A 10,318-nucleotide genomic window follows, 5' to 3' on the forward strand; every position below is an offset into this window, starting at 1 on the left:
CCAGTCACTGCCCAAAAATGCAGGAGCACGGCTTCTCTACTGCTCCTTCTGCAAGGGACACACAAAAGCAGAGCATCTGTGAACAGCCTGTAGAAATTTTCTGATTTAAACCTCAATTTCTGGGTCAAACAGACGTGGTGACTGAGCTGAGGCAGGTACTGGACAGGTGTCCACCAACAAACTCTCGCAGCAGAGGTTCAGGAGCTCAGATTTCTGAGCTCCCAACAGTCAAATATTATCATAAAAATATTACATTTCTCCAGGTTTAATGGAACTAGGCAGTTTTTAAAAGGAGAGAAAAACTATCCATTCCAGTCTGCTGCAACACAGCCCCAGAAAATTCACAGGAATTTTGGGGCATTATGGTCTAGGCACTGAAAACGTGCCATTTAGACCTTTAACATAATGAAACAGCAGAAAACACAGCACATGAAATGCATAAGAAACCAGGTTTCAGTGCTGATGTAACTGTGCATACCTGACAGTTTATAAATAAAATGCTTTACAATCTTATTTTTCATTTAAAAAAAGGAACACACGTACACACTTGCATCTTCTTGCTCATACCCTGTTATTCTGGCCACAAAAAATAACCACTTTCTTTAAAAGGAAGCTGGACGATTTTGGGGTGAGGAGTAGCAGAGGGGAAACCACATTAATTGCATTAGTTTGTGCATATTGGTAGGAATTCCTCCTCAAATTTGGCACTTAGCACTCAGAGCTGCCCTTTAAAGCTTGGCAAGAATTTCTCTCCAGCCCACAAGTTTCCTAATTTCGTCTCAGGACACACTGGCTCGTTTGGATGCACGACCTCCAGAAAGGCAGACAACCCTAAATGTGTCACTCTCACCTCAATTCACTCTGCTCCCCGTCAAGTCAGATTTAACATAAATCAAAGGCAATATATAATTAAAGCTAAGCTTAAGGCCAGTTCCAAGTTTGGAAAAAAACAAATCTGTATGAAATTAAAAGCAACTCTAATACATTTGAGGACTGGGGTGGCAACAGCAGTGAGTTTTTGGAACAAGCTTCTCCCCTGAAGCAAAGCCCCAGGCTCAAAGCCCTGTTATTTCACCCTCTACCCCATCCAGGTCCTCTCTTCTCCCTTCCCCTTCAGGTCTGACTTTGTTCCCAGTTTCTTCTCTGTGCAAATGCTGCTCACTCATCCACGGATCTTACACCTTTTTATGGCAGGAAGGTTTTGGTAAAGATGGAATTGCACCTTTCCAGAATGGGGTTTATTCCATGGAGACTTTTCCCCACAGTTGTGCTTCCACCTGCTGCAGCCTCTCAGTCAGTCTGGACTTTCATTCCCTACCCAAACCCCAATAAAGACACTCAGAGTACCAACTGTTACACCAGACACTCAGAGTCCATTAAAATGGTGAGTTCTGGGCAGTTCCTGACTCTGCAGAAGAACCAAACACAGAATTCTGGATGCCCTATAAACACAGGTGAAGGAACTGCTCAAACCCATCCCAAAGGTTTTTTCTTCATCTTCTAATGTCAATTTTCAGCCCTGCTTTTAGGAATCTGTGCTTACAGGTAGCAATCAGAAGGCATTTATCAGCCCTCCAGGAATCTCAGAGTGGTTTGGTGGGACGGGACCTCAAAGCCCATCCAGTGCCACCCCTGCCATGGCAGGGACACCTTCCACTGTCCCAGGCTGCTCCAAGCCCTGTCCACCCTGGCCTTGGATGTTCCAGGGATCCAGAAGCAGCCACTGCCTCACAGGTCAAAATTTGACAGCAAAGCCCCAGCTGAGACCCCTCACTGCACACTCACCTCTCTGGCAGCGATCGTGCGTCCAGCACCGCTCGATGAAAATCCCATTTATCACCGTGGGGGGACAGTTGCTCTTCCCTTTCACGGTGCCTGGGCACACATCTCCACACTCTTCTTTGTCATCCTTGTTGGCCACGATGTAATTGTCTTCTACAGAATCCAAAATCCTGGACCAGTCGATGGTGGACAGGTAGCAGAGCTCGTTGTTCTTCTCGATGCGCACGGCGCCCCGGGTGATGTTCATCAGGTTGTAGAGGCCGATCTCCTTCAGGTGAACCATCTCAAAGATCACCAGGGCGTAGTTGAAGAACAGGTGAGTCCCTCGGATCACAGTGAGGTTGGGGAAGAGGCCCTTCAAGCTCTCCAGGCCATACACACGGAACAGCAGCAGGTAGTCTGTGATCATGGTCAGCTTGGGGAAGCTGAGCTCACGGAAATCTTCAGGCTTGGTTTTGAACATCAGCAGGATCTGCAAGTGGCCCTCGATCACGGTGCAGTTCTCCAGCATGTGCAGCCGGGTCAGGTTGTTGCGGATGTCCATGCTCCTGCAAACTGGGAAGCAAAGGACAATTTCTTTATTTAACAGAAGGTTAATTGTTGTCGTTTTCTAAACGCTCAGTTTTGTCCAACCACACCGAGCTCTGCTGGGGACACGTGGCCCCCTCGGCAAGGCAGGCTTCAAGTGTTAAGAAATACACTGTGGGGAACATTCCTGGTTACAAAACAAGAGTATTTCATCATTTTTTTCTGCCATCTTGAGTCCCTGCCTGTTGCCTCTATCACGACTGCAGTGGTAACACCAGTCCTGGGACATCACTTGGCGCTCACAAAGGGAAGAGATGTCTGAGCTGTTTTCTTTAGGGAGCTGCCAGCAACACACCTACCTCATCTCAGATTGTGCAATTAATGCCAGCGGATTAGAGGGAGTCATTTAGAATGGTTGCAGGGAGGGGAAGATAGGAAAAGAATAATGGCCAGAGATGGTGGTTCTTGGGAAAGGAGCAGAAAAACCTGGAAATGCACAGGAGCACAGCCCACGCTCCTGCCCAGACTCTGCTGACAGGAGTAATTTACTACATTAGTAATTTTTGCCCTGTGCATTCTTTTCAGATGAGATGTTGGGGCTTTTTTTTGTTATTATTTTCTCAAGGGTGCAAATCTCCCTGTCTTGACTATCTGGGCAGTTTATTTGACAGCACCAGTAACCAAAGCACTGGCAAAGTGAACAAATACATGAAGCATAAATTAGGAGGAAAAATGAATAATAGGAATACATCAAAACAAAAAAAAAGTTTGAATAGGGAAATATTTTTTCAACTCTAAGCACAGGTAAGAAATCAAGAAGGAAATTTGCAGCCCCACGCCTCTACAAGGACAACAAAACTCCCTGTGACAACCCTTTTGAAACCAACTTCACAGAAACATCAGTCAGGCCTTAATGTTCAAATCTAGGTGTATTCTTCCTGAATTTTTCCTTTTTGAAGACTGCATCCACTCAAAGGATTTCTCTCTTTGTCTACAGCTGGGCCAGTGTCTTCTCTCCCCAGTTAAGAACTAAAGACACTTTCCTCTTTTTGTCACTATATGTAAAGTTCACCAACTATAAAACCACCACATCACAGCTCCAAGGGATCACCCAGCCTAACAAAACTGGTGTGGACACAAACACTTCAGAGTTAGGATTGTCTGACTCCTCATGGTTCAACACAGACCACTGCTGGAGGGGTTAAAACCAAATTCTATGCAAATATCTTAATGATTATTCAAAATTTTGCTCCACTGACTGAAAAAAAAAAAAATTGGCAATACTAATATGGATTTGAAGCAATGCTATTGCCCAATGGGATTTTTTGGCACTATATCCAAGTAATTTCATAAATTGCTTTCTGGAAGAAAAAAGCCAATGCACACGGTGCCTCAAGGATTAAGGATGTACTTGGAAAAAGTGGGAAAAGGAACCTGATGACCAGCCAGCAGCAAACTGCCCCAAACTGTACTGCTGCACATCCCAACCTGGGCTAAAAGACCTGGGAGAGCAGCGGATTCAGCTTAAATGCTCTGGATATTAATTTGCAATAAATAACATTGGAATTTCCAAAGAAGCAAGTGTGTGGCAGGTCAGGGCAGTGAAAGGAGAAGTAACACAAGGACACGTAAGAAAATGAAAGACTGAGTTCAACCTACAAGTCACCACTGCAGCTAAAATTACCAGATAAATTCAAAATGCAACATCTTGGTTCGTATTTATTCTTGGTTCTCTTTATTGTGGGGTACACAGGCAATGCTGGGGGGGGTTCCCACCACCAGCTGCTGCACTCCAGGATAACCTCCTGCCTGTTGGAATGGACAGCTGACCTTAAGGAAAAGGAAAGGTCAAAAAATACAGACCAGGAATTACTTCTGAGAGTCAGAGCTCCAGGCTATTGCTGTGGCTGAAGGCCACGAGATGCATGAATACCCTGAGCACAATTGCCTCTGTCTTTCATCATTTTGGGTAGAATGAGGTGAGTCACCAGGGGCTGGACACAAGCCCTGCTCCCTGCACAGGGCACCTTGAGCAGGGCTGGAAGGATCTCAGTTAGGTATGGTCAGGACAAAGCCCTCTGAGTGCTGTGCCTGCATTTCCAGCCTGGGGAAATCTTCCTTTTCTGCAGGAACAGAGCTAAGGAGCTTGGTCTGGAGGAGCTACCCTGGGTGGGCAGCAGCTGCATCAGCACTGAGGAAAATCATGGTCCTGGTCTGGCAGAGGAAGATCCACAGCCAGCAGGGATTCACAGAGGATGATCTGAATCCCAGAATGGTTTGGGTTGGAAAGGACCTCAAAGCTCATCCCATTCCACCCCTGCTGTGGCAAGGACACCTTCCACTGTCCCAGGGTGCTCCAAGCTCCATCCAACCCGGCCTTAGACACTCCCAGGGATCCAGGGGCAGCCACAGCTGCTCTGGGCACCCTGTGCCAGGACCTGCCCACCCTCACAGCCAACAATTCCTTCCCAATATCCCATCCAGCCCTGCCCTGTGGCAGTGGAAGCCATTCCCTTTGTCCTGGTCACTCCTGGTCACCACAGCCTTGGATTTCACAGCTCTCACCCCTTTCCTTAAACACTCAAAACCAGTTAAATGACTCTGCTCCTGGACCTTTCAAGCTTCTGGAGATCACCAGTACCATGAGCCATGCTGCTCCTGGTCCAAAGAGCCCAAAAGCTGCTCAAAGACCTTCCAACCATCTAAACACCCCCACGGGGTACAAACCTCCCGTCACTCACAGCTCTCCCCATCCTGACACAGATTCCCCACTGGAGGCTGCAGAGAAGGTGACCAAAGGCTAACAACTCCAAATATTTTGAAAAGATGTGTTAAGGAACAGAGGTTAGCTAAAGGTGAATCTAAAAAGAGATGAGTGAAGCTTTTGAAGAGTTAAAAATATAAATCTACCAGAGCTGGAAGTGCAACAGCCATGGTTCATCAGCTGCTTTTCCCCACGTTTAGAGAAAAATCACACTTAATTATTTTTCAGGTTCTACTTCAATTACGTTTTTAAGTGATAATTGGTATCTAAGCTCCTTCTTTTTAACACCTCAAAGATCAAAGAGAATAATAAGGAATTAAAGAACATCTGAAACAAAATATGCTTTTTACTTGGAGGTTTCTCCATCTTTTCATGCCTTTGAATTTTCAGCAGTTTATATCTCCTGTTCATGCAGTAGCAGCTTAAGTCACCCCATAAATTTATTGTTACCAAGACAACAAGAAGCAGTTTTAAGCAAAGTAATAAGTGTTTTTCCACAGCTTCTCTCGATAGTATTTCTTCTGCAGGGACAGGAGAATTAATCAACCATTCAGTAGGAAGGCAAGGCAGGTTTGATCCCAGAAGAAGGAGAGCAAAGTTGAGCCATCAATTATAACACAGACAACCTGGTTTCAAAAAACACATAAATCAGCTTTCAGGGAAATAAAAAAAATCACAAATTGATTCTCCAGTAGTAGGCCCAAAGCTGCTCCTGTGCAAACCACTGGCAAAACCTCCACTACACATAAATTCCTAAATTTCAGCAGAAACAGCAGCACAGCTCTGAGCTGCCAGAGGAAGCACTCCTCCATCCCTGCTACCAAGCCACTCACTCAAAAAACTACTAAATCATCCTAGACATGTTCCATCAGCCCCCCCAGAAAACCAAGCTGAAGCCAGGCTTCTTAAAAAACCAACAAACAAACAAATCCCAAGATGCCAAAGGCTCTTGGACAAACTGGTTTGGTAACAACCTTCAGGACCTGAATGAAGAAACCAGATCTGATGCCAGAGGTTAAGTTTTCAAGACAGAGTCTAACCAGGGGAATAGCTGGAACTTAAACCTTGTTTATAGTAAATCCTGTGGACACCAAACCTTAATGATTCACTGCTTCAGACCTCTGGCCTTCAACAATCAAGCCCAGCGTAATCTGGCACAGAAGGACTGCAAACCATTTGAGGTAACTATTAGTTAATTCTGCTTTTTTTTTTTTTTTTTGTAGTGTTTGCTGCCTATTGAATAAACAAAGTATTACAGAGAAATTACACTTGCTTGGGTTGGTCAAAAGCACTGCAATTCTACGTAAAGCTGATTTTTGGAAGGGGCTTTAGGAAACTGGGAAAAGGATTTTTGGGTGTCTTTTGGGATAACTGCTGAGGAAAACATCCTGATAACAGGTTAGAGGGAAGGACTGTGCAACAGCTTCTAGCAGCTATTGTTTACTAAACATAAAAACCATCTCCTTGTGAAATATGGATTTTTAAGCTCCAGTTCTGCACCTCAGACACCTCGAGCTGAGCGAGCTGGAGATGGACTCCAAAATGAGCCCAAATAAACCCACAGGGAACACCTCAGGTGCCTCTTACCTCTCACTGCTCAAGAGCAAATCCCTCAAAGCCTGGTTTGGGCTGTCCTTATGCTCCCCTCATTTGACTCAAACTCCAACCAGCAGACACAACTCATCCTGCCCCGTTTCCCTGCAGAGATGACCAGCTCTGGGGTGGCAGCACCCCAGGACCACTCAGGGTAATGTCCAGGTCCCTGCTGCTGCCAACACACCTGAGGATCCTCCCTGCTCCAAAGGCAGCAGGAACAGGTTCTACACCTTGCCCATATCAACATCATTTATATTCCACAAGGCAGTCACCCCAAAATTGACCTCCAGAAAGCTCTGGGGTGTTGCACTGTTCAGAGATAGTCATTGTGCTGCCTGTCCCCAAAAAAAGGGAAGGACACGCTGGGGCCTGGGTTTGGTACAGCCCTGCCCTTTTGCACTCACTTCTCCTACTTTATTCTCCCAGGAGCAAAATTTCATTCTAGACCAAGTCTCTCAGCATAAAAAATTAACACAGGCTCGAGGTTGAACAAGGGAACAGTTTCTTAATGAGTTTACGAGCACAAAAATATCTGTATCAGCCAGATATGATACTAACTAAGGAGCAACCTATTTTCTAAGTGTGTTACTACAGCAATACACAGTGAAATTTGTCCCACAGGATGACTTTGGTAGAGATCTCCCAACTGCATTCCCAACTCCCACCCCAGCAGCAGGTACTGGAGCACCATGAGCAGCTCCCAGATTTAGGGGGAGAGTTTAGAAGGGGAGGAAGAGCACTCTAAACTCCCACGACTGCATTGATCAGTTTTCTATTAACCAGAAAAGGAGCCCAAAGGAAGCTGCTCCATTAGCAGATGCCTAAAACTAGGTGAGGTAAATCCCACCCCAAATACCAGAGCTAATGAACTGACAGGCATGAGTCATGTGCGAGATTTATTTCAAGAAGTTGCATTATGTTTACACAGTGACCAAAAAAAAAAAAAATACACAAGCCTGTCTTTCTTCCCAAAACAAGATATAGGGATCTTCATTTAATGCACAGGTGAAGCCTTCTTTCCTTAACTCTTTCTTCTACTCCTGTCAGTAATTCCTGAATTGAGCAACCACCTTTAGCCACATGTCAGAGAGGAAGAGTGCTCTCACATGAAGTATTCCTAAAATATTTAGGAAAATGGGATGGATTGAGGAGGAAAAACTGGATGTAAATGTGAACTTCACCATCCACCCCTTTTGTCTCCTGAGCCATCTCCATCTACCTGTTGCTTGTCCCCAGCTCTTCCCCAAAGGCACTGAAGGGGAGAGAAATCCAGGGGGCACAAGGAAAACCAGGGATAGGGGGGATGTTGTCAGCAGAGAGCAGAGCTATCCCGGGGGCTGTCTGTGGGAACACAGGGCACACATCTCCAAGAAAGCTGCCTCCATCAGAGCCGTTGCTCAGGGAACAACTTGTTTGCTTATGCAACTCTGTCGGTGCATTTCCCCCCCAGCCAGGCCGGTGCCGGCCCCGCGTTGTTTGTGACTTCACCATTCCCAGAAAACAGAGCCAAGCACCCAGAAAACACAATCAAACACCACAGCAGCTGAAAACCTCTCAAATCAGGGCCCCAGTGGTCCCAAATGTCTGTAGAATGCTTCATAAAGTATTTGCAGCGTAAAAATGACACGGAAATGTTCCAGCCCAGGCTTTGCTTTGCTGTCCTGTGCCCCTGTTCCTCCATCCAGGAACTCAAGACACATTTTCCTACCACGCTGTAACACAGCAAAGATTAGGGAGTTTAGAACATAAACACGCTTGAACCCCAAAAAGCAAACATGATTTAAATAAATAACCAAATCACAGGCTGTGCTGTGGCAGTAATAATAATAGTGTTTTCAAATTAGGAACTGCTGGACTCCAGTTGCACACGTATTTATTTATTATTAGTGCTATATGTCAACTGCCTTTTCCATCTCTGCTGGAGGCGGGCAGGTTTGCCCACAGCAGCTGGGACTGACCCTCCCAAGGTAACACTGTGTCACCGGCCTCTTGGAAGGTTTCAAACGTGAAAATATGTAAGAGGGAAGAAACTGGGTTATATTTGAAATATGTGACTTGTCCTATTGCTGGGAAGAGAGGCTGTCTTACAGGAACATCCTGCTTTATTCCCTGAATCCCATACATATCCCAATAATGTCCATCACTGTGTTGTCTGTACTTAAACTGATTCTCTTGCTCTTGCCTTTTCTGATGGGAAAAGGCCAACAGGCAGATTGTCTACGAGAGACACGACCCACGGATCCAGTTAGCTGTCTTTAAACAAATATTTTCCTTTTGTCAAAAAAAAAAAATTGTCAGAATCACCCAAAATTAAAGAACCTCTCATTAAAAGGATTTCCTGAGCAAGTTTATTTAACGTAACCCATCAAAACAGCTCGTAAGGCTCAACCTCGAGCCAGCCGTGGGTTTAACAAGCTTGTGACCTCCAACACAACATCTTTTATATCCCTGTCTTGTATTTTACAAGCCCCTGTGTACACACAGAGCCTCCCCCCGGAGCTCTCCCATCGTAATACCTGTGGATTTGGCACACTACCTAAAAGTGGTTAAAGACAAAACCTCCGCGTCTGGCCACACTAAACCCTCCTGAAACCGGAGCCCGTTCTGAGGCCGCCGAGGAGCGGCGGGGGCACCGGGCTGGGGAGGGACCGGGAGAGGGACCTGGGAAAGGGACACGGGAATGGAACCGGGAAAGGGACACGGGAATGGATCGAGGGAGGGGACCCGGGAAAGGCACCGGGAGTGGATGGAGGGAGGGGACCCGGGGAAGGGGCCGGGGAGGGGACGGGGGAACAGACAGACGCTGACAGGGCCCGGGGAGGGGAGCGGGCGAGGGACCCCGTGAGGAACCGGGGCAGGGCCGTGGGAAGGGCCTGGGGAGCCCCCAGGGCAGGGCCCGGCAGCGGCGGCCGAGGGGGCCCGACCCTTCCCCTGCCCGGCGCGGCCCCGCTGACCCCGGCCCGGGGCCCTCCCCTCCCTCCCTCCTCCCTCCCCGGCGGGGCCCCGCGGCCCGGGCCGGCCGCTGCTCTCCCGCCGTGCCCGCTCCAATCTCGGCCGCGCCGGGCCGTCCCCGCGGGCCCCGGGCCGGGGGTGAAGGTGACCCGGCCGCGCTCCGGGCCCGCGGGCCCCGCGCAGGTACAAAGGGCACGGCGGGCCCGGCCCGCGCCGCCGCCGCCGCCCCGACCCTCCCGGCCGGGCCCCGACTCACTCTCGCCGCGGCCGCGGCCGCACCAGGCTCCCAGCACCACGGCCACGGCCAGCGCCGCCGCCGCCGCCGCCGCTCTCGGTCCCATCCCGCGCCGCTGCCGCGGCCGCCGCCGCCCGGCGCGAATCAGAGCCCGCGGGGCGGGCGCGGGGGCCGGGCCCGGCCGAGCATCGCCGGCGGAGCCCCCGCGGAGCCCCTTTATAGCGCCGGGCCCCTCCCTGCCCGCGGTGTCGGCCCCGGCCCGGCGGCCCCTTCCAGCGCAGGCCGGGCTGGCGGCGGCGCCCCGGCCAGTAAACAAGGGGCTGCCCCCGTCAGCTGCGAGCCCGGCGGGGCGGCCGCAAGAGGCGGCGCTGGAGCGCGGGCACGGGACGGGACGGGCCGGGGGAGGAGCGGCGGCGGCGGCGGCAGCCAGCCACCCATCGTCATCCATCCATCTGTCTATC

At 49.1% G+C, this 10,318-nt stretch overlaps 1 protein-coding gene across 1 annotated transcript in view; it reads right to left on the reverse strand.

Annotated features, from left to right (window-relative positions):
- The window catches only part of INSR (insulin receptor), a gene marked incomplete at its 5' end in the record, with an annotated part of 54,850 nt that extends 44,887 nt beyond the window's left edge, over positions 1–9,963 (reverse strand). The window contains 2 exons of the mRNA XM_083879929.1: positions 1,786–2,337; positions 9,879–9,963. Of these exons, the coding sequence (XP_083736055.1) occupies positions 1,786–2,337; positions 9,879–9,963 (637 nt within the window). The remainder of the gene's footprint in view (positions 1–1,785; positions 2,338–9,878) is intronic.
- Between the last annotated feature and the right edge of the window lie 355 nt (positions 9,964–10,318).

This window comes from Zosterops lateralis (genome assembly GCF_965231275.1).
Source record: "Zosterops lateralis genome assembly, chromosome: 29".
Taxonomy (NCBI): domain Eukaryota; kingdom Metazoa; phylum Chordata; class Aves; order Passeriformes; family Zosteropidae; genus Zosterops; species Zosterops lateralis.